The sequence below is a fragment of the Physella acuta genome, unplaced genomic scaffold (genome assembly GCF_028476545.2).
Source record: "Physella acuta isolate Inbredline_101_S28 unplaced genomic scaffold, ASM2847654v3 ptg000210l, whole genome shotgun sequence".
In the NCBI taxonomy this organism is placed as follows: domain Eukaryota; kingdom Metazoa; phylum Mollusca; class Gastropoda; family Physidae; genus Physella; species Physella acuta.
Window position 1 is genome coordinate 597,467 of NW_026731729.1, and position 25,926 is coordinate 623,392.

The following is a 25,926-nucleotide window of genomic DNA, read 5'->3' on the forward strand; positions in this document are numbered from 1 at the left end:
ATTCCAGGTACTGTTTACCCCTTGAGGTATTTTATTTCGTTTCACCACCCACCCGTCCCCTTCCCCCCTGTAGTACAGCGAGGTGGTAATAATAGAACGCAGAGCTTTAACAGTGCACGTGTCTGTGGTGGTGAGTAACAATTGCCGATGTCAGTGTCTGTAGCTGCGTGAGCTTCACCTGTACACAGGTAGGTAGCCCCACAGTTTGCCTGTAGCCAGCGATGACGTCACAAGCAACGACCCACTTTTCACTGCCGGTATTTTTTAAATTAGATTTCTGTTTGCACTCAATGCAAGCTGAACTGAACCCACGGGAGAGATGATTGCCCACGCTCTTGCTGCGTTTAGTAACCCTTCCTTCGTCACACTTTTATTTACTTTAAGCAAAATTGTAACACGGCGCTAATCCTTATTAAAACCTGCCCAAGAATCGCCCAATACATGTTACATAAGTGAATCTATTGACCTGCCTCTAACCTTTGATCACGTGATACGCCCATGCCGCGCCAAATAGCGCGCGCGGCGTTGGCTGAGCTAGATAAAAATACAAGATGTAAACAAATTCAAGTGTGCCTTCCCTCAGATATCAAAGTTCTCATGTTTACATTATGTTTGGTTGGGTGGAGTTTTAGAAATCATTTCTTTAAGAACAGTATCGGGTAAATTTAACAGTTACACAAAGTGCTTTCTAGTAACGTGTTTTTGAACCTCTCCTCCCCCCCCCCCCCCAATAGAAAAGTGAACCAACTACCGATATGTTTGACTACAGTAACGGCTGCTCAGGCTACAGTAATGGCTGCTCAGAGAGTCAGACCATAGACTGGCACCTAACGATGTGAAAACTACACAGACCTAGCATCTGCCCTAACATCTGCACCTGCCCCGATAAAGTTTAGGTTCGTTTATCATCGACCGCAAGACGGCCCGACTTTTTGACTAGCTCGTCTGCTACAATGTGTGTTTACAAAGGTTCAACTTTTATTTCCACCGCGGATAGGAGAGTAGAAGAGGGGAGGTAAGCGTCAGAAATAATATGGGGTAACCTGTTTATGACGATCTGTTTATTGATGTTAGTGGTGAAAGGTATAGTGCTTGGTACCTATGGCGTCACTGGGGGGGGGGGGGGGATGCTCTCTGTCAAGGTATACACTTATCTTTCCCCCAGGTAAATATTTAGTACATGGCTAGATCATACTGCGCAACTATAGGAATCTTCTGGAGAATCAAAGATAAGTCAGAGACCACCCCCCCCTCATCCCTCGTTGTTGTTTCCCGTGTGAAATGATAGAAAGTTTTAAAGTTTATTTTCTTCTCTTTTAGAAAAGTTAAAAATGTATTGCATTGAGCAATTGGAATATGTTTTTATAGTAATTCTTTTAATTAGTGTTTTACTATATTTCTTTTAGTTATTTACAACAATTCTTGTTATTAATGATTCTGTAGTAATTATTGTTTTATAGAAATTCTTTTAATTAAAGATTTACAGTAAATCTTTTAATTCGTGTTTCAAAACTTTCATAGCGGGACACGATTTTAGTGTTTATCTGATATAAAGATGGATTGAATAAAATGCGCACACACACACACACACACATACACACACACACACACACACACACACGCACGCACGCACGCACGCACGCACGCACGCACGCACGCACGCGCGCACGCGCGCACGCGCACGCGCACGCGCACACACACACACGCACACACACACACACACACACACACACACACACACACACACACACACACACACACACACACACACACACACACACACACACCCACCCACACCCACACCCACACCCACACCCACACCCACACACACACCCACACCCACACCCACACCCACACCCACACCCACACCCACACCGACCCACACCCACACCCACACCCACACCCACCCACACACACACACACACCCACACCCACACCCACACCCACACCCACACACACACACACACCCACACCCACACCCCCACACCCACACACACCCACACACACACACACACACACACGCACGCACGCACGCACGCACGCACGCACGCACGCACGCACGCACGCACGCACGCACGCACGCACGCACGCACGCACGCACACACACACACACACACACACACACACACTCACACACACACACACACACACACACACATACACACACACTATATATATATATATATATATATATATATATATATATATATATATATATATATATATATATATATATGATAAATTCACACACTTGCACACTTATAGAGATTAGAGGCACAATACGTTTCCAACTAATTTTATTCTTAACCGGGTTAAGACATAAGCAACTCTCTAGAAAAAATAATCACATCTATTAATGATATTCAAAGGTCAAAGTTCATGAGCCACTCTATTACAAGTGGCGTGTAGTTTACAGGCGCAGTCACTCTATTCCTTCCTTCAGTCCTTTATTCCTTCATTCATTCCACCTTCCAAGCCATTCATTTCATTACGTCATCCACAATGATCCAAAAGTTTTACTCTATCATTCAAGCATAAAAGAATACTTTAACTACACCATTTACACATTCAATAATTTCCTTATGTCATCCACACATAAGACGATAATTTCATGACGTCATCCATGAATAAGACGATATGACGTCACCCACTGGAGCACGTGAACATCTCGTGCGAGCTCGAGTACATGGACACCTCCGTCTCCCGGCGGGGTAGACCGTTGCCACCATCTAATGACGTCACGGCGTCCCGGTCGGGCGGGACCTTGACCCTAGCCCCAGCCCTGCCGTCCCTGTCCGTGTAAACCCCGGTCGTGAACCCAACCCTCAGGCCGTTGCCGGTCATCAGGTTGGGTTTCTTCACCGGGGGCCGGAACATGGCGAACAAGGTGAGCCGGAACTGCCGGTTGAAGACGCCGTAGACGACGGGGTTGAGGAGGGGGCTGAGGAAGAGGAGGCTGAGGGTGACGGAGTGGACGGGCGAGTCCTGGTGGTCAACGTCCTGGATGGTGTCAATGACAAGCCGGACCTGCGAGAGACGAGATGAGACGTGCAGGCTTAAGGGGAAGTAACTGATGTTAAATCTTATCAGACAAACAGGGGCTACTATCGTGTACATTATATCAGTTTAAGGGGACAGAGGACCAAATTACTGGTGTCTGTCTAATGGTGTTTACTGGTGTCTGTCTAATGGTGTTTACTGGTGTCTGTTGGTGTTTACTGGTGTCTGTCTGCTGGTGTCTACTGGTGTCTGTCTAATGGTGTTTACTGGTGTCTGTCTAATGGTGTTTACTGGTGTCTGTCTAATTCTGTTTACTGGTGTCTGTCTAATGGTGTTTACTGGTGTCTGTGTGCTGGTGTCTACTGGTGTCTGTCTAATGGTGTTTACTGGTGTCTGTATAATTGTTTCTACTTGGTTCTGTCTACTAGTGTGTACGGCTCTACGACTAATTCCCGAAAGACATTTGCCGGAATGCGTCAAATGCCCGAATGGACACTTCCTTTAGGGTATTTGTCGCATTCGGTCAAGTGTCCATTCAGGCATTTGTCGCATCCGGGCAAGTGTCTTTCGGGAAACCGTCCGGCTCCCGTGTGTAATAGTGTGTACTGGTGTGTACTTGTGGCTACTGGTGTCTTTCTACTGGTGTCTACTTGTATGTATGGTGTCAGCAGTGTTTCTTCCAGACGTTTTTATCCGGGGGGGGGGCGGTAGACTTTCTTCGGGGGGGGGGGGGGCGGACACTGTTAAAAGTATATATTTTCTATATAAATTATATAAATTTCATTTCGTTCGGGGGGGGGGGGGAGGTAAAAAATTTTCGGGGGGGGGGGGGCTTAGCACCCCCGAAGAGATGCCTGGAAGAAACTCTGGGTGTCAGAGTTCACTTACCACAAAGGGGGCGTAACACAGGGCGTACACGAAGGAGACGACAAGAGTGACGTGCCCGAAGATCCGGCGCTTGCCGTGTACATGTGTCCGTGTGGAGTCACTCCGGCTGTGGGTCACTTCAGACCGTATGGCGTTTCTCTGCCTCAGCTGGTGATATATATATATATATATATATATATATATATATATATATATATATATATATATATATATATATATATATATATATATATATATATATACATATATTTGTAATTTTGAAACTAAGAGCTTTTAAATCAATAAGCGCATGCAGTCAACAGTGGCTGTATATCGTGAGGCAGCCATAATTCATGGGTACTATGGGGGGGGGGGGGGGTGATGGGGGGGGGGGTTGGGGGATGTTCAAATCTCCCACAACACCCCGCTACCTACGCCTCTGCTCACCAGTCTCACTAAGGTCACGTGGTACTCACCGTTTTGACTATGGTCATGTTGCACACCAGGACGTGCACCACAGTGAGGCACCCTATGACCCCGGTGGCCCCAATAAAAATTCTTTGGCCAAGTCCAGCGCCCCCTGGTGCGAACTGTGTGGCACAGATGTGGTTGTCTTGGTAGATGCTAGACAGCGAGATAGCAAAGTTTGTAACTAAATCAAAATGCGCTTCTTAGTAACTACAAGTAAAATTAAACTACCAAACATCTACAAAAATAGAACAACTAAAGACACCGGTTATTGGTCAGTTTTTCTAATGGACAACGACCATGGTCGGTCATTAGGGTCTAATTTCTATTTATGTAAAAAAAAAATAAGTTGAATAAAATATAAATTGCAATCGCGCTTTTCGTTTTTATTTTAAGACAATTAATTTTTATTTATTAGTGCACAATTATATAAAAGATTATTATGAAAATGTTTTAATTATATTTTTACATATTTTATATAGGAAAATGTACTTAATTCTTTAAAAAAAGCCCCAATGAAACATCTAATTAATTTAAATCAGAGGAAGCAAGTTAAATAAATTCTAGTAAAAAGTAATCTGCAAACTTCGCTTTAATAAGACTGCAATCAACTGAAGTCCATTTCACTGAATTTACGAAAGCCCATAGCACATAGCTAGTCGATGTAAGTTTTATAGGGGTGAGATTTCTTTGTTTTTAATTATATTTATTAAAAGGTGTTTTAATGGCGTATTAGGCTAGTATATATTTTAAACTTCGTCCTTAAATTTTTTAACAGGCTTATAATTATTGCACGGTATAATTTTAACCGTGCAATAAATTTTAATTTATTTTAATTTAAAATTTATAATTTTAAATAAACTCAAAGTGTCAACAGTCTAGCCCGGGGCGCCAAATCGCACCATGACGACGTGCGGCGTAACCGCCCGATTCAACTTAGTAATAACGACTATAGTACCTAACTTATTCATAGTCTTTTGAACTCACTTACGCGAACGTAGGTACCTTAGCGTACACGGGAAGGCCCGGGGCGCCAAATAGCACCCTGTCGGGGTGCCGGAGGACGCCCGGATTTGATTCACTTAAAGACTATAGTAACCTTTCTTATCCATAGTCTATCGCACTGTTTAAAACTAAATTATGCAGCATAGCGCTCACTTGATAGCCCATGGCGCCAAATCGAACCCTTCAGGGGCGCCGGCGGACGCGCCTGTTTCAATGTAGTGAACAAAATTATAATACTCCAAGCTTATCCGTAAATGGAAAGAAATAAACATAGCATTTGTAGGACCTGGCTTATTAAATGTTATTGATTTAAAAAAAAAATTAGTGAACAGTATGTTCAGTGTATAGAATAAATAAAAGGCAGTATTAAAAATACCAACGACATTGCACTTAATCAATCCCCGCTAATTATGTTTCTTTTTTCTTAACACCAAAACAAAGTAATAAAAAGTAAATTCTTTCTTCCCCCGATTTAATGATTTTTTAAAGGGAAGTAACTGTGTAGTCAATACATTTCAGACACAATTTTAGAAGTTTTATAAACGTTGATACACTTTTTAAAAATCGTATGTAATGTTCATAATTAAAAATTATAATTCTAAGTATATAAAATGAAAATTGTTTTTAAAGACTTTCAATAGTAATTTTTTAACTCATAAATTTAGACCTTGAGCACTATAATAATCTAACACTTAAATCCATCGAAGTATCCACGACAAACTTATTACAAACATACAAAATTGAGCTTTATCTAATACTAGCCGTCCCGGCCAGGCCCTGCTCTGGCTTCTGTGAAAAACCTTTCTGTTAAAGACCATTACCTGTGTGTTTAGTAATCATCATAAACCCGGCATTGCCCACCCAAACCACAACCAACCAAAACCAAAACAACAAAACGCAAACATAACGCTAACACAATTACAAATACAAACGAAAACAAAAACCTAACAACAAACCCAACCACAACCACAAACACCAATACAAACACAAAGAAAAAAAAAACAAAAAAGCAAACGAAAACAAAAACCTAACAACAAACCCAACCACAACCACAAACACCAATACCAACCAATAACAACACACAAAAAACGAAAAAGCAAACGAAAACAAACCAAACCCAAACGCAAAACCAACCAAAAACACAAATACAAACCCAAAGAAAAAAACACAAACAAAAACGAAAAAAAGAAAGAACAAAAACGAACCAAATCAAACCGCTACCACTAACGCAAACCCAACCTAAACACAAAGAAAACACTAACGCGAACATAAACGCAAAGTGCTCACAGTCTAGCCCGGGGCGGAATCGCCTGTTTTAGCTTAATAAACGACTATAGTACCCCAACTGATTCATAGTCTTTTGCACTCACTTAAACGAACGCGCCTGTTTCAATTTAATGAACAATTATAATACTCCAAGCTTATCCGTAAAATACCTACAACATTTGCACTTGATCAATCCCCGCTAATTATGTAATAATTTTTTCCCCAACACCAAAACAAAGTAATAAAAAGTAAATTCTTTTCCACTAATGCAATGGTTTTGTAAAGGGAAGTAATTGTGTTTTCCTACTTTATCAAAGGGAAGTAAGTGCTATAGGACTAAATAAAGACATAATTAGAATTTTTGTAAAAGATGATATTTTTTTTTAAACTTTTGTTTAATGAACATGCCGACAATTATTACTATCAGTTTGAAAAATGAAAATTATTTCCCAACACTTTCAATAGTAATTTTTTAACTCATAAATTTAGACAAATGCGCACGATAATAGTCTAACACTTTAATCCATCGAAGTATGTCAACGACAAACATGTATTTTTACATACAGAATTGAGCTTTATATATTAGATTTAAACTAATCTTTTTCACCGAAAGATTTTAAAGAAAGAAATGAAGATCAAAAGACAAATTTCCTGATTTCTAAAACTTCTAGTGACCAAAAACTCACGTGAACAATGCTGTGACCAAAAACTTACGTGAACGGCGCCGTGAGTCCGGTGAAGGGCCAGATGAAAAAGAGCAGACAGAAGAGCAGGGTGCCCACTGCCCCCCGGGTCACTGTCGTCACGGTCACGTGGGTCCTGTAGTACAGAGGCTTGACCAGGGACAGGTATCTGTGGAGACAGAGGTTCTCACACTAACTCAAAACTACACGGCAACTTAGAGAATTCATAAATTTGTTGATGGTCATGACGACGATAATCTTTTAATCCCAGATGACCTCACGATGACGATAATCCCACCTGACCAAACGACTTACCTAAAGCTGGTCATGATGACAATAATCCCAGCTGACCAAACGACTTACCTACAGCTGGTCATGATGACGATAATCCCAGGTGACCAAACGACTTACCTACAGCTGGTCATGATGACGATAATCCCAGCTGACCAAACGACTTACCTACAGCTGGTCATGATGACGATAATCCCACCTGACCAAACGACTTACAGCTGGTTATGATGACGATAATCCCAGCTGACCAGACGACTTACCTACAGCTGGTCATGATGACGATAATCCCAGGTGACCAAACGACTTACCTACAGCTGGTCATGATGACGATAATCCCAGCTGACCAAACGACTTACCTACAGCTGGTCATGATGACGATAATCTGACCAAACGACTTACCTACAGCTGGTCATGATGACGATAATCCCAGCTGACCAAACGACTTACCTACAGCTGGTCATGATGACGATAATCCCAGCTGACCAAACGACTTACCTACAGCTGGTCATGATGACGATAATCCCAGCTGATCAAACGACTTACCTACAGCTGGTCATGATGACGATAATCCCATCTGACCAAACGACTTACCTACAGCTGGTCATGATGACGATAATCCCCGCTGACCAGACGACTTACCTACAGCTGGTCATGATGACGATAATCTGACCAAACGACTTACCTACAGCTGGTCATGATGACGATAATCCCAGCTGACCAGACGACTACCTACAGCTGGTCAAGATGACGATAATCCCACCTGACCAAACGACTTACCTACAGCTGGTCATGATGACGATAATCCCAACTGACCAAACGACTTACCTACAGCTGGTCATGATGACGATAATCCCACCTGACCAACCGACTTACCTACAGCTGGTCAAGATGACGATAATCCCACCTGACCAACCGACTTACCTACAGCTGGTCATGATGACGATAATCCCAGCTGACCAAACGACTTACCTACAGCTGGTCATGATGACGATAATCCCAGGTGACCAAACGACTTACCTACAGCTGGTCATGATGACGATAATTCCAGCTGACCAAACGACTTACCTACAGCTGGTCATGATGACGATAATCCCCGCTGACCAGACGACTTACCTACAGCTGGTCATGATGACGATAATCTGACCAAACGACTTACCTACAGCTGGTCATGATGACGATAATCCCACCTGACCAAACGACTTACCTACAGCTGGTCATGATGACGATAATCCCAGGTGACCAAACGACTTACCTACAGCTGGTCATGATGACGATAATCCCACCTGACCAACCGACTTACCTACAGCTGGTCATGATGACGATAATCCCAGCTGACCAAACGACTTACCTACAGCTGGTCATGATGACGATAATCCCAGGTGACCAAACGACTTACCTACAGCTGGTCATGATGACGATAATCCCAGCTGATCGGACGACTTACCTACAGCTGGTCATGATGACGATAATCCCAGCTGACCAAACGACTTACCTACAGCTGGTCATGATGACTATAATCCCAGCTGACCAAACGACTTACCTACAGCTGGTCATGATGACGATAATCCCACCTGACCAACCGACTTACCTACAGCTGGTCATGATGACGATAATCTGACCAAACGACTTACCTACAGCTGGTCATGATGACGATAATCCCACCTGACCAACCGACTTACCTACAGCTGGTCATGATGACGATAATCCCAGCTGATCAAACGACTTACCTACAGCTGGTCATGATGACGATAATCCCATCTGACCAAACGACTTACCTACAGCTGGTCATGATGACGATAATCCCAGGTGACCAAACGACTTACCTACAGCTGGTCATGATGACGATAATCCCACCTGACCAACCGACTTACCTACAGCTGGTCATGATGACGATAATCCCAGCTGACCAAACGACTTACCTACAGCTGGTCATGATGACGATAATCCCATCTGACCAAACGACTTACCTACAGCTGGTCATGATGACGATAATCCCAGCTGACCAGACGACTTACCTACAGCTGGTCATGATGACGATAATCCCAGCTGAGAAAACGACTTACCTACAGCTGGTCATGATGACGATAATCCCAGGTGACCAAACGACTTACCTACAGCTGGTCATGATGACGATAATCCCAGCATGACCAAACGACTTACCTACAGCTGGTCATGATGACGATAATCCCACCTGACCAACCGACTTACCTACAGCTGGTCATGATGACGATAATCCCACCTGACCAGACGACTTACCTACAGCTGGTCATGATGACGATAATCTGACCAAACGACTTACCTACAGCTGGTCATGATGACGATAATCCCACCTGACCAACCGACTTACCTACAGCTGGTCATGATGACGATAATCCCAGCTGATCAAACGACTTACCTACAGCTGGTCATGATGACGATAATCCCATCTGACCAAACGACTTACCTACAGCTGGTCATGATGACGATAATCCCAGGTGACCAAACGACTTACCTACAGCTGGTCATGATGACGATAATCCCACCTGACCAACCGACTTACCTACAGCTGGTCATGATGACGATAATCCCAGCTGAGAAAACGACTTACCTACAGCTGGTCATGATGACGATAATCCCAGGTGACCAAACGACTTACCTACAGCTGGTCATGATGACGATAATCCCAGCTGACCAAACGACTTACCTACAGCTGGTCATGATGACGATAATCCCAGGTGACCAAACGACTTACCTACAGCTGGTCATGATGACGATAATCCCAGCTGATCGGACGACTTACCTACAGCTGGTCATGATGACGATAATCCCAGCTGACCAAACGACTTACCTACAGCTGGTCATGATAACGATGATCCCACCTGACCAAAAGACTTACCTACAGCTGGTCATGATGACGATAATCCCAGATGACCAAACGACTTACCTACAGCTGGTCATGATGACGATAATCCCAGCTGACCAGACGACCAGTGCACTGCCCAGCCAGCCAAACAGGCCACAGTAGACCGGAAGTTGGAGCAGCTGGTCACATGACGCCCAGCCGGAGACCCACATGAAGGTGAAGAGGGCTGGGGGAGAAATATGTGGGGGGTTAGTGTGGTGGGTGGGGTAAGAAATGTGTGGGACAAGTGAGGGGGCTGTGGGGGGTGAGAAATGTGTGGGGCAGTAGTGTGGTGTGTGGGGTTGGGAGGGTGAGAAATGTGTGGGACTTAAGTGTGGTGGGTGGGGTTGGGGGGGGGGGGGGGTTGAGAAATGTGTGGGGCGTTAGTGTGGTAGGTGGGGTTGGGAGGGTGAGAAATGTGTGGGACTTTAGTGTGGTGGGTGGGGTTGTGGTGTGTGTGTGGGGGGAGTAGTGTGAGGGACTTTTGTGTGGTTAATGGAAGCTGGGTAAAAGACGGGTGTGGAAGTGGGGGGGGGGAGGGAGGAAGGCAGTAGCGTGGTAGTGGAGAGGTATTTGAGGCATTAGTGGTAGGTGCTGATAGGGGCGGGGGGGGGGGAGGAACGTTATTATAAGAAGAGAAGGTAACTGGTGGTGAGTTAATTTGTTTTTTTTAAAGCTGACATGGACGGTGAACATTACACATCCCCACCCTTCTATTTACATTGTCTTACATTGTCTTACATTGTCTTACATTGTCTTACATTGTCTTACATCGTACTCACGTGCAGAGCTCGGCTCTGACCTCACCTGTTGATATGAGATCATTCAAGTTGAGCAGCGACACAAGGTGGTGATCCAAGGTGTCACACGTGCCGCGCATGCGTAGCAACACGGCCAGCGCCAGCAGGTTCACGGACAGTGTTATCAGGAAGATGACCGGAAGTTCAGCTTTTCTCAGGTCAAGGCCACAGTAGCTGCTGTTGGCGATGTCCGAAGTTTCGTTTTCCGTCAGTTTCGAGAGGAAAAGCAGCGTTGGTGCCGTTGTAGTAGAGGCGGCTTCGTCTGGGTTGGTTGGACGGTTACAGGTGTCTGGTTACAGGTGGCAGGTGGTCGGTTACAGGTGACTGGTTAGAGGTGGCAGGTGGTCGGTTACAGGTGACTGGTTAGAGGTGGCAGGTGTTTGGTCGCAGGTGTCTGGTTACATGTGTATGTTCACAGGTGTATGGTCACAGGTGTATGGTCACAGGTGTATGTTCACAGGTGTATGTTCACAGGTGTATGGTCACAGGTGTATGGTCACAGGTGTATGGTCACAGGTGTCTGGCCACTGGCGACAGGTGAATGGTCGCTCGGAAAAGATGTAAGATTACAAGTGACAGGGGCTGGGTCGCAGATGACAGGTGTATTATCACAGGTGGCAGGTGTAAAATTACAGGTAACAAACGTTGGTTCAAAGGTGACAGGTGTCTTTCACAGGTGTCATATAGATGGCCAGGTGAGTGATCAAAGGTAAAGGTGTATGATCATAGGTGTATAGTACAGCACGCAGGTTATGGTCACAGGTGTGATCAAAAGGTGACAGGTGTCACGTCACAGGTTAGAGTTGTTGGTTCACAGGTGTAGGATCAGTATCGACAGGAGTCAGGTTAGAGGTGCCTGAATAGACTCTCACACAGTCTTTTACTTGAAGACAAAACTTTCCGTGGCTGTCGTCGCTCTCTTCCTATTGTCGGAGTGTGTGGAGGTCCTCTAGCATTGTCCACAGCTGTGCCAGGTGTCATCACACATCAGGATGTCTACAGTAATAGCCCAGCACACATCAGGATGTTTACAGTGATAGCCCAGCACACATCAGGATGTCTACAGTAATAGCCCAGTACACATCAGGATGTCTACAGTAATAGCCCAGCACACATCAGGATGTCTACAGTGATAGCCCAGCACACATCAGGATGTCTACAGTAATAGCCCAGCACACATCAGGATGTCTACAGTGATAGCCCAGCACACATCAGGATGTCTACAGTGATAGCCCAGCACACATCAGGATGTCTACAGTGATAGTCCAGCACACATCAGGATGTCTACAGTGATAGCCCAGTACATACAGGAACAACGCGACATCAGGTCTGAAACAACAACAAAACTAGTTTTAGTTCTAGCGTAAAGAACAAATACAAGAATAAACTGATTAAACAATTTTAAGGCACAAAGAAATGTTGACCAATCCAGACTTTGACCAATTTACTGCTGACTATTTCAGAATTGATCAGTTCACTTAGAAATTTTGACCATTCCAGAATTGACCAGTACACTAGAAATGTTGATCATTCCAGAATTGACCAGTTCACGTAGAAATGTTGACCATTCCAGAATTGACCAATTCACTTAGAAATGTTGGCCATTCCAGAATTGACCAGTACACTAGAAATGTTGACCATCCCAGTTTAAAACGGCATCAAGCAGTTGACCATATCATATTTCCCCAGTAGAACGTCCACGGTAGCTGGAGATTGTTTTCATTGAATGTTTGTCTAGAATCAATACCAGGCATTACTGCCTGTCACACGACCTTTGCATTAAAACCCTTTTGGCCTTCATTAAATGCTGGGACAAGTTGTTAGGACAGGGGACTGAATCATGATTGCCCGGTGAACATTGCGAGGATCAATGAATGAGTTGCGGGGCTTGTTGACACGGGGACAGGGGCGGAAACTCGGCTGGTCTTTAAAGCTTTGCGGGACAACTCAACCGGGCCAATCTCGTATGGATTGAGTTGGTTTATTTTCATGCGTTCTGTACCACGTGATGCAGTTGGAATCACGTGACCCAAGATACAGTCACAATGGCGAATAGGCTCAACTATGATATCCGATTTTGCAGGGTAATGGCGCCATTTTTTTTGGTCTTATTTTCTAGATCCGTCTTGCGGTGGCAATTTTGTCTTCACACGATTTTACTGTCTATCGAGTGTGCATCGCTTCTGTCTGTTCGTCTCTCGAGTCACAAAGTTTCCTTTGGTTCTGGTTTTTGTTCGTTTCTCGAGTCACAAAGTTTCCTTCTGTTCTGGTTTTTGTTCGTTTCTCGAGTCACAAAGTTTCCTTCGGTTCTGGTTTTTGTTCGTTTCTCGAGTCACAAAGTTTCCTTCGGTTCTGGTTTTTGTTCGTTTCTCGAGTCACACAATTTCTGTCGCCCCTGTCTGTTCGTCTCTCGAGTCACACGATTTCCATCGCTTTTAGTTAACTAACGTCTTACTTCCATCCGACTATTCCTGAAGGAAACCTACACCTAGCCTGTGATATTAGTCCAGGCACTGAGCGCGCAACGCAGGGACGACAGAGAAACACGATCTCTGCTGAACGCCGTCTGCACCGGAACACTGACGCTGAACAAACGCGGTTTAACGGCCTGTAATTGTCGCTGTGACGTCACTCTCGTCTGCCCAGCCAAACGGTAGAGTATCAAGTTGTCTGGCACCACACGGTATTTTCACCTGGCTTTTGATGGTAATGACGTAATGACTTCTAATGAGTCTTGCTTTCACTTAAGTAAAATTGTTTTAAAGTATCCGCGTATGTATTCCGTTTATTCATTCAACAAACCATCTATAGAAGCCACACCTTTACAGCATCCAAAGACAACATCCATATATAATATCCATTGGAGTTAGACAATACACCAACGTGTATACATCTTCTGTAAACACCATTCATTGACGTCATTTATAGACACCATTCATAGAAACCAACCATAGAAAACATTGCAGGAGGTAGTTTTTATTTCAACAATTCTATATATAATGGTAGCCCTTAAATCTACCTACATTTGAATATAGCATACCATCTCACACTGTATGCAACAATTGGCCACATTATTAGCAAATCTATCATCCGCGACGTAACATTTGGGTCCAATGGGATTTAATCAATGAACAATTTTCTTTGGTGATCTACCATCGTTTGGTGCCCTCGTGTTATTTTGTTGGTAATCTCGCGTTATTTTGGTGGTTATCTCGTACTATTTTAGTCATATTCTCACGTTATTTTTAGAGTTTTTGATATTATTTCAATGTAGAAACCTTCGATGGAACAAAACAAAGTCTCGTAGTAGTGAGTCATTGAACTGAGAAGTGAATCATTGAACAGAGATTGTAAACAATCCCACGACAGCTGACCATTAAGGAAATTTTATTATTAGGAGAACAATTGATGTCGTGTCAAGTTATTTTAGATAATACTTTAAAAATCAATTTCTGTCGCTTTGAAGTCAGCTGACCATTAAGGAAATTTTATTATTAAAATTAATTATTTAAAAGGTGTTCGTCTTTAAAAACACTGCATAAATTACAAGAGTCTTTATAAAAACAAATACGCATCTACATAACAAATAAGACGAAATAAAACCAATGGTTAAAATAAAAAAAAAATAAAAACCACTGTTCAATATTTTCGCAGAGATTAATTAGAATGACGTAATTATTTGGAGAACAATTGATGTTGTGTCACGTTATTTTAGATAATACTTTAAAAATCAATTTCTGTCGCTTTGAAGTTAGCTGTACCCGAATATGGTTTTCCTAATGGTGTAATGGCGAGATTTGATAAACAAACCCGACCAATAAGATCTTTCGTTGATGGTTACTATGGTTACCATGGCACGAAAACGCACAAACTAAATAATTCTATGGTTTGTTACCATAGTAACACATTTCAACAAAACCAAATTTTTGTAACAGCGGTCGGTCGTTTTAAACATGATGTTAAAACTAGCGGTTGAGTAAGCTTACAGGTGTAATGTAGGCGAGGGTTGTGTAAGTCTTCAGGTGTAATGTAAGCGAGGGTTGTGTAAGTCTTCAGGTGTAATGTAGGCGAGGGTTGTGTAAGCCTACATGTGTAATGTAAAAAAAAACAATGGTGTAAACCTACAGGTGTAATGTAGACGAGGGTTGTGTAAGCCTACAGGTGTAATGTAGGCGAGGGTTTTGTAAGCCTACAGGTGTAATGTAGACGAGGGTTGTGTAAGTCTACAGGTGTAATGTAAAAAAACAATGGTGTAAACCTACAGGTGTAATGTAGGCAAAAACTTGTGTAAAACTACATGTGTAATGTAGGCAAACAGTTGAATGCCACTACACATCCAGCCTAACACAGCCCAGCCCGTCCAGAACATTCTGCCATGCCTCACCTGCTCTAATGACTGATGCATCGGGAAATAATTGCTGCTGGCCGCAGGTCTTCAATAATTGATGCAACTCATTAACTAACAACCTTAACAGCCAGCAAACCCCAGCTACTGCATCAATCACTGACCCCAACAACCACCAGCCACAACAAACACCGACCCCAACAACCACCAGCCACAACAAACACCGACCCCAACTACCACTACCACTGTCTGTGTGCCTGTCTGTCTGGCTGTCCGTGCGTCCGTCTGTTTATCTGTCTGTTTATCTGTATATCTGTTAATGCTGTTTTTCATCATTATACGTACACATATCAGTTATTCGTACGTCAATTAGTCTTTCAGTTTGCCTTTAACATGAAATCAAGGTACAAGACGCATATTTTTGACATACGATAGACACTGAACTAAATATAATCGACACGACATAGAAGTGACAAGTCAGTGGCATGCTAGTGGTACATGTAACTGGCAACTACGAGAGAATCTTACCTGGAGTTATTATATTCTAATGGTGTACCAGCAATATGTAAAACTTTATCCTAAAATGTGTACTTACTACAGTTAAACTTTATCCTAATTGTGTACCGCAACATGTACAACTTAATCCTACAATGTGTATTTTAGACCCCGTACAAGTTTATCCTAATTGTGTAACAGCAACATGTAAAAGTTTATCCTAAAATGTGTACCACAACTTGTACAAGTTTATCCTAAAATGTGTACCACAACATGTGCAACTTTATCCTAAAATGCGTACCATCCTAAAATGTGTACTTACGACCCCTACAAGTTTATCCTAAATGTGTACCAGCAACATGTACAAGTTTATCCTAAATGTATACCAGCAACATGTACAACTTTATCCTAATTGAGTACCAGCAACATGTACAACTTTATCCTGATTGAGTACCAGCAACACGTACAACTTTATCCTAAATGTGTACCAGCAACATGTACAACTTTATCCTAATTGTGTACCAGCAACATGTACAACTTTATCCTAAATGTGTACCAGCAACATGTACAACTTTATCCTAATTGTGTACCAGCTACATGTACAACTTTATCCTAAAATGTGTACTTACGACCCGTACAAGTTTATCCTAAATGTGTACCCGCAACATGTACATGTTGTACAGAGTGAGAGGGCGACGGACAGCACTAGCAGCAAATGGTCGAACATGGACCGTCAGCAGAGCTATGTGACGGTCGCACGACTCACCAGACGGAGGAGGGGTGGGGGACGTGGGGAGCAGAAGACAGGGGGGGGGGGGGTAAGGCGGCAGCGGGAGGGGGAGGTTAGTGAGGATTTCGGTAGACGTCTTTCTGACCTCAGCTTAAGCTAATTAAAGATTACAGCTAATGTCGCTGAAGTCCCTCTTGTGGTTGTGTACGTTTGATGCAGCAAAGAAAAAATAAACAACGAATCTAATATATAAAGCTCAGTTCTGTATGTAATGCATTTGTATGTCGTTGGAATTGTACGATTTTAAGTGTTAGAAAAATTATCGTGCGCATTTGTCTAAATTTATGAGCTAAAAAATTACTATTGAAAGTGTTGGGAAATAATTTTCATTTTTCAAATTATAGTAATAATTGTCGGCATGTTCATTAAACACAAGTTTTAAAAAAAATATCATCTTTTACAAAAATTCTAATTATGTCTTTATTTAGTCCTATAGCACTTACTTCCCTTTGATAAATTAGGAAAAACACAATTACTTCCCTTTATAAAACCACTGCATTCCGTGAAAATAATTTACTTTTTAATTACTTTGTTTTGGTGTTGGGAAAAAAAAATAATTACATAATTAGCGGGGATTGATCAAGTGCAAATGTTTTAGGTATTTTACGGATAAGCTTGGAGTATTAAAATTGTTCATCAAATTGAAACAGGCGCGTTCGTTTAAGTGAGTGCAAAAGACTATGAATAAGTTGGGGTACTATAGTCGTTCATTAAGCTAAAACAGGTGATTCCGCCCCGGGCGTTTATGTTCGCGTTAGTGTTTTCTTTGTGTTTAGGTGGGTTTGCGTTAGTGGTTGCGTTTTGATTTGGTTCGTTTTTGTTCTTTCTTTTTTCGTTTTTGTTTGTGTTTTTTTGTTTGGGTTTGTATTTGTGTTTTTGGTTGGTTTTGCGTTTGGATTTGGTTTGTTTTCGTTTGCTTTTTCGTTGTTTTTTTTTTTTTTTTTTTTGGTATTGGTGTTTGTGGTTGGGTTTGTTGTTAGGTTTTTGTTTTCGTTTGCTTTTTTGTTTGTTTTTTCTTTGTGTTTGTATTGGTGTTTGTGGTTGTGGTTGGGTTTGTTGTTAGGTTTTTGTTTTCGTTTTTATTTGTAATTGTGTTAGCGTTATGTTTGCGTTTTGTTGTTTTTGGTTGGTTGTGGTTTGGGTGGGCAATGCCGGGTTTATGATGATTACTAAACACACAGGTAATGGTCTTTAACAGAAAGGTTTTTCACAGAAGCCAGAGCAGGGCCTGGCCGGGACGGCTAGTCTAATATATAAAGCTCAATTCTGTAACGCATATGTTTGTCGTTGGCATTTCTACGGATTTAAGTGTTAGATCAATTATCGTGCGCATTTGTCTAAATTTATGAGTTAAAAAATTACTATTAAAAGTGTTGAGAAATCATTTTCATTTTTCAAATTACAGTAATAATTGTCGGCATGTTCATTAAACACAAGTTTTAAAAAAAATATCATCTTTTACAAAAATTCTAATTATGTCTTTCTTTAGTCCTATAGCGCTTACTTCCCTTTGATAAATTAGGCAAACACAATTACTTCCCTTTATAAAACCATTGCATTAGTTGAAAAGCATTTACTTTTTAATTACTTTGTTTTGGTGTTGGGAAAAAAATAATTACATAATTAGCGGGAATTGATCAAGTGCAAATGTTGTAGGTATTTTACGGATAAGCTTGGAGTATTATAATTGTTCATTAAATTGAAACAGGCGCGTTCGTTTAAGTGAGTGCAAAAACTATGAATACGTTGGGGTACTATAGTCGTTTATTAAGCTAAAACAGGCGATTCTGCCCCGGGCGTTTATGTTCGCGTTAGTGTTTTCTTTGTGTTTAGGTGGGTTTGCGTTAGTGGTTGCGTTTTGATTTGGTTCGTTTTTGTTCTTTCTTTTTTCGTTTTTGTTTGTGTTTTTTTGTTGTTTGGGTTTGTATTTGTGTTTTTGGTTGGTTTTGCGTTTGGATTTGGTTTGTTTTCGTTCTTTCTTTTTTCGTTTTTGTTTGTGTTTTTTTGTTTGGGTTTGTATTTGTGTTTTTGGTTGGTTTTGCGTTTGGATTTGGTTTGTTTTCGTTTGCTTTTTCGTTTTTTTTTTTTTTTTTTTTTGTTGGTATTGGTGTTTGTGGTTGGGTTTGTTGTTAGGTTTTTGTTTTCGTTTGCTTTTTTGTTTGTTTTTTCTTTGTGTTTGTATTGGTGTTTGTGGTTGTGGTTGGGTTTGTTGCTAGGTTTTTGTTTTCGTTTGTATTTGTAATTGTGTTAGCGTTATGTTTGCGTTTTGTTGTTTTGGTTTTGGTTGGTCGTGGTTTGGGTGAGCAATGCCGGGTTTATGATGATTACTAAACACACAGGTAATGGTCTTTAACAGAAAGGTTTTTCACAGAAGCCAGAGCAGGGCCTGGCCGGGACGGCTAGTTTATTATAAAACTATTTTAGTCCTCACCCACTCAAAGGTAACAAGTAACCATTCAAATAAAAGAAAAATATTTCTAGGCAAAAAGTGGGATTCTTTCATTAAAGTTTCCATTGGCTCAAGGCAAGCCGTTATTAGCTGAAACAAAACGACAACATCAAAGTTATCTAGATATATTGCAATGGCAAATCAAGAATGTTTAAAATATGAACATGTAAAATAAATAAAATATACACAAAGTAAGATAAATTCCAGGTAAAATTTTGTACATTTTGTAAATCAGTGGGGGAACATGACGGGCTTTAGGCAGTTGATGCAGAGTTCACCTGTCAAAGGATTTTATGCCCAGACACCCTAAGGACTCGGTACTGTCGGATTAGTATATAAATATCAATATATATATATATATATATATATATATATATATATATATATATATATATATATATATATATATATATATATATATATATATATATATATATATATATATAACAATATGCTTTATTGGGTGACAGGACAAATTATCTCAGGATTAATTATCTCAGACAAAATATCCTAGCCATACGGACAGACGCACCTACAGACGGTCTAACAGACAGATGGACAGACGGACAAGATTTCAAACCGACACAGAATTGTGTAAAATATCGGGGTTTGTTAATAAGTGGGCTGGGTATTGATAGACTACTAGGCGAGATGGAAATAGAAGCAGTTTTCGAGATAATTGAAAACTAAATATCTCTGGATGGGGCACGTCTTAAGAACAAATCCAGATGATATCGCATGAACGGCGCTAAACTGGACACCTCAAGGGAAATGGAAGCAGGGAAGGCCAAGTGAGACGTGGAGGCGCACGGCGGGGAAGCAGCTGACAGAGGCAGGATTGTCATGGGGGACTGCCAGGAAGCAGCTGGCAGAGGCAGGACTGTCATGGGGGACTGCCAGGAAAATTGCCGGAGATAGACAAAAAGTGGAGGGAGCTTTTTGTGAAGGCCCCCATGTGTCTTGGGCACACAAGGAAAACGATGAAGGAAGGTGTTGACTCTGATGACAATTATTTAAGCACAGTGTAAAAAAAAAAATAGCATTATAAAAATGTTTTGTGTAAATGTTTACCGAAAAGAAATCAAACGCAAAATAAAACAGTCGTTATGAAAATAAGAAATATATAGATAGATGATGCTCAAATCATAATAATGTTTTTAGTATTTCAAATCTTGCCTATACAATAACATTTTTTACTCTATAACGTGACTCTAGCTATTTGTCCACCTACAATACCGTGACTCTGGCTATTTGTCCACCTACAATACCGTGACTCTGACTATTTGTCCACATATCAGACACACATAGAGCAGATGAAATAATAAAAAAAAACTATGGCTATTTTGACTTCTTACGCCAACCCTCTCTTACCTAGTCATGTGACGTTCTTGACTATCTATTTGAGTACATTAAAAAGCTACAGAGGAAAGACAACTCCACTCGTGAACTGGGTACCTCAGGAGTTGCCGATCCTGATGTCCTTAGTTCCTCGATGACCTTTGTTGGGGGGTCAGACAAGGTCGCTGACCCCGAGTGAGATCAGTGGAGTGAAGTTTCCTGTCTCCGCCTGCTTTGAATATCAGACCTCGCGCCGTCTCGAGGAAGACAAATGACAGCATCCATCAGGGCGAGTTGAACCAGATTCAGGCGAGTTCTCTGCTCTTTCAGTGGGATTAAGATGTAGATTATCTCCCTTATTCCTAGCCGCTAAATTTGCTTGATGAGTTGATATTTGCTTGATTATATATATATATATATATATATATATATATATATATATATATATATATATATATATATATATATATATATATATATATATATAACATATGTAAAAACATCTATACAACATCTCTTGCACTTAAATAGTTCGGACGGATGCAGTGACTATACTAAAACCATCCTTAAAAGCCTTTACTCCGTTGTTAGTTTGTTGATTGTTGATTGTGATCACCTCCACAGGTTTCACATCACTTTGATGATTTTTATTCATTGAAACTCTCCGCCCCCTCATACAAAACCACGTTGGAATCTTTCCTCAACTATTTTCCCTACCCCCGGGACTGAGTCAACCTGGTAGATCTGGACACGCCCACAAAACCAGATCCGACTGGCTGGCAGGCCGCCATTAATCTGACGTCTCGTGACGACATATAGTTTGACATCGTCATTTCCGGTTGCGCATCGAAGCCTTTTGGTGTATGCATAAACATCGCATCACAAGTCCACTCTAGGTGGCCGTGGTAATACAAGTTTGATGGCCATCACGCTCTTGTGTTGTGGCCAGTGTTTCTTCCAGGCATTCTACCGCCCCTCCCCCGAACGAAATGAAATTTATATAATTTATATAGAAAATACATACTTTTTAAAACATCGATATTTTTCCAAAATCTTGTCTGAATTTTGTCAAAATAGAGTATTTTAATCAATTCCTGTTACAATTTATTGAAACCGTTTTCTAACATTGCTTTTTTAAAATGCAAAAGTGTGACGTCGCACCATCTGACCCCCCCTCCCCCACACCGTCACAAAATTATGGCCCCCGGCCCCCCTACGAGTGTGACGTCATTTTTGGACGACCCCAATGTTGTGACCATCATGCTCTAATGTTGTGGGCATCACGATCTCATGTTGTGGCCGTTAATGGCCATCTGCTCTAATGGTATGGCCATCATGCTCTAATGTTGTGGCCATCAATGGCCAACATGCTCTAATGTTGTGGCCATCAATGGCCATCATGCTCTAATGTTGTGGCCATCAATGGCCATCATGCTCTAATGTTGTGGCCATCAATGGCCATCATGCTCTAATGTTGTGGCCATCAATGGCCATCATGCTCTAATGTTGTTGCCATCACGATCTCATGTTGTGGCCGTTAATGGCTATCTGCTCTAATGGTATGGCCATCATGATCTAATGTTGGCCATCAATGACCATCATGCTATAATGTTGTGGCCATCATGTTCTAATGTTGTGGCCATCAAAGGCCAACTGCTCTAATGTTGTGACCATCATGAAGAACACAACGCCACGGCCAACAAAAGCCAACACATCGACACAGATTTAAACAAACTGACACACAAACACACAGAGAGACACACTAACTTACAAATGAACACACAAAAAATGCACATTACTTCTGTAATCAAGTTTATTTGAGGAAATAGAAGACAACAATCTTGCGATGACCGAAACATGTTTATTGTGTTTTTCTTTAATGATAATTCACCATTTCATTTCAATCGTTCTTATTTTATTTGCAGACTTGTGAACATTTTAACTGTTAAAAATTAAAAGATATAATTTTTATTTTGTGAAGCAGAATCTTAAAAAATGGTTGCCTAGTTACGGATTTAAGCCTGTCAACAGCAGTTGCCATGGAGACCATAGATACAGCTCCCCAAAGATTGTGGCAATCTGCAAGGGAAATTTGTGGAAGGATTGGTCGTGTGTCACCTTTCTAGTTGGTCGTGTGTCACCTATCTAGCTGGTCGTGTGTCACCTTTCTAGTTGGTCGGGTGTCACCTTTCTAGTTGGTCGTGTGTCACCTTCCTAGTTGGTCGTGTGTCACCTTTCTAGTTGTTCGTGTGTCACCTTTCTAGTTGGTCGTGTGTCACTTTATAGTTGGTCGGGTGTCACTTTATAGTTTATCATTGTGTTAGTGATGTCTATCTCACCCTCTGTCGTGATTAACTTTTCTAGTGTCCCTGTATTATAATTAGTGTCACCTTTTTAGTTGTATTGTATCACCTGTTAGTCATGTGTCACCTTACAGTGAGACCTGTCTCACCATATACAGCTCACCTTTTCTACCAAGTGTCACCCTCCTGCTCCCTGCCGACCCTGCCAACAGGCCCTGTCAGCTGAAGCATCTCGCTCAGTTGCCCGTCATGAAGGGGAGAGAACCGACCGTTTAAACCAATCAAATCGTCGCTTCCATATCGCTCATCGGATGACTCAAGAGGGCTCTGGAATTCAAGGGAGAACACTGTGAACACTGCGACATTAGGCACGCGGATTGCTTTCAACGACTTGACGAGACATAGAGATGAGTAAAATGGGATAGCACGCAAAAATAAAACGGGATAGCTCGCTAAAATAAAAAGGGATAGCTCGCTAAAATAAAATGGGATAGCACGCAAAAATAAAACGGGATAGCTCGCTAAAATAAAATGGGATAGATCGCTAATTGAAAATGGAATACCTCTTTAAAAATGGGATAGCTCGCTAAAATAAAATGGGATAGCTCGCTAAAATAAAATGAGATAGCTCGCTAAAATAAAATGGGATAGCTCGCTAAAATAAAATGGGATAGCTCGCTAAAATAAAATGGGATAGCTCGCTAAAATAATATAAAAAATGGGATAAATCGCAAAAAGAAAATGGGATAGCTCGCTAAAATGAAATGGGAATAGCTCGCTTAAATAAAATGGGATAGCTCGCTAAAATAAATTGGGATAGCTCGCTAAAATAAAATGGGATAGCTCGCTAAAATAAAATGGGATAGCTCGCTAAAATAAAATAAAAATGGGACAGCTCGCTAAAATAAAAAGGGATAGATCGCAAAAAGAAAATGGGATAGCTTGTTAAAATAAAATAAAAAGGGATAGCTCGCTAAAATAAAAAGGGATAGCTCGCTAAAATAAAATGGGATAGCTCGCTAAAATAAAATAAAAATGGGACAGCTCGCTAAAATAAAAAGGGATAGCTCGCTAAAATAAAATGGGATAGCTCGCTAAAATAAAATGGGACAGCTCGCTAAAATAAAAAGGGATAGATCGCAAAAAGAAAATGGGATAGCTTGTTAAAATAAAATAAAAAGGGATAGCTCGCTAAAATAAAATGGGATAGCTCGCTAAAATAAAATGGGATAGCTCGCTAAAATAAAATGGGATAGCTCGCTAAAATAAAATAAAAATGGGACAGCTCGCTAAAATAAAAAGGGATAGCTCGCTAAAATAAAATGGGATAGCTCGCTAAAATAAAATGGGACAGCTCGCTAAAATAAAAAGGGATAGATCGCAAAAAGAAAATGGGATAGCTTGTTAAAATAAAATAAAAAGGGATAGCTCGCTAAAATAAAAAGGGATAACTCGCTAAAATAAAATGGGATAGCTCGCTAAAATAAAATAAAAATGGGACAGCTCGCTAAAATAAAAAGGGATAGCTCGCTAAAATAAAATGGGATAGCTCGCTAAAATAAAATGGGATAGCTCGCTAAAATAAAATGGGATAGCTCGCTAAAATAAAATAAAAATGGGACAGCTCGCTAAAATAAAAAGGGATAGCTCGCTTCACCTCTGACTGCCACAACCCACACAATTCTCTCCCCATGAACATTTTGTGACACCCCCCCCCCCCCCCCCCCCCCCCCCACAGATCACTTTGAACAACGGTCGTCACTTGACCGATGACAAGACCAATTGTACAACATTTAGTGGTTAAAAAAATGAGAATTTAAATGAACTTTGACCTACCCTTAATGCTTCAGCTCTCTTAGATGGCTGTGATAAAAACAAGGGAGGCAATTAGTAGGAAAATAAAATTCAAAATAATGCATGAATTATTTCCCTTACATTTAAAATTACAAAATTTAACTACAACTTAGTAATAGAGTTTATGACCCAGAATTAATATTTAAAAATATCATTTATAATTGTTTTCACATAACACTTAATATTAAGATTTAAACACAATGTTCTCTATAGTCAGGCTATGGGTTTGAAAAACTAAAACAGTCAAAGGTTGAAATAAAAAAAAACATACTTACACGTTCACAATTCTGCGGAATCGATAAGAAAAAGATGTTTATAAATAGAATCTAAAAGAGGAAGGTTCGGTATGGACCACACATGACATATCGATATAGTGCTTCTGATTTGTGAGATGTTGCTTCATAGGGGGGGGGGGAGACGGGGGGGGGGGGGACAGACGTTGTTTAGAAGTATATTGAAAGTGTGGGGAAAATGTTTATTTTGTCAGAATTTGGTTTTTAGGGTAGTGCAGAAGTGTTGAGCTTCGTGATATCATTTTAGACGGTGTGGCTTTTGGTGAGGGTGAATAAGGATGGGGGTTGGAGGATGGGGGATGAAGATGAAAGGAGTTCACCATTCATGTCGTAAGGTATATATGAAAACTTTCAGACATAGAATGTTAACAACAAGCTCTGAATGTGTAGAAAAGTTCAAAGGTTAGTGAAATATGTGACGTTCTACATCAATACTCGTTAGATCACACACAAAAATGTATATTTCTAATTTCTAATTTGAAAAAAAAGCTTTATATATTATTAACAGGATTCATATTTAAAAGCAAACATCAAAACATTTACATGCAAAATAACAGAATGGGAAGCTACTCTAAATTATATTTTTGTAACGCAGCAGCTGGAAGTTTTTGTACTTGAAACATCCTTGTTTCAAGTTGATTTCAGGACGTTTTTAATTAGATATTTAATGGCTATTTTTTATTCAACTATCTTTAATATTTTACAAAAATATCAAAAGAAATAAACCCATCTAAGTCATATTCATTAGGTACTAAGTGATTCGGCATAAAATTAGGTAAGCTGAATGAATTGAAACGT

At 40.9% G+C, this 25,926-nt stretch overlaps 1 protein-coding gene and 1 long non-coding RNA gene across 2 annotated transcripts; both read right to left on the reverse strand.

Moving 5' to 3' along the window:
* Positions 1–2,298: 2,298 nt before the first annotated feature.
* Positions 2,299–12,242, reverse strand: LOC131937438 (prostaglandin D2 receptor). The gene is made up of 7 exons (XM_059294870.1): positions 12,146–12,242; positions 11,269–11,550; positions 10,504–10,648; positions 7,321–7,458; positions 4,344–4,491; positions 3,889–4,035; positions 2,299–3,027 (listed from the first exon to the last, which is right to left on the reverse strand). The coding sequence occupies exons 1-7, from the start codon at positions 12,240–12,242 to the stop codon at positions 2,644–2,646; spliced, it is 1,341 nt and encodes a 446-aa protein (XP_059150853.1). The 3' UTR covers positions 2,299–2,643.
* A 10,239-nt stretch (positions 12,243–22,481) lies between these two features.
* LOC131937452 (uncharacterized) lies at positions 22,482–25,144 on the reverse strand. The gene is made up of 4 exons (XR_009386228.1): positions 25,111–25,144; positions 24,818–24,844; positions 23,145–23,308; positions 22,482–22,757 (listed from the first exon to the last, which is right to left on the reverse strand). It is a non-coding gene; the product is annotated as an uncharacterized LOC131937452 (long non-coding RNA).
* Between the last annotated feature and the right edge of the window lie 782 nt (positions 25,145–25,926).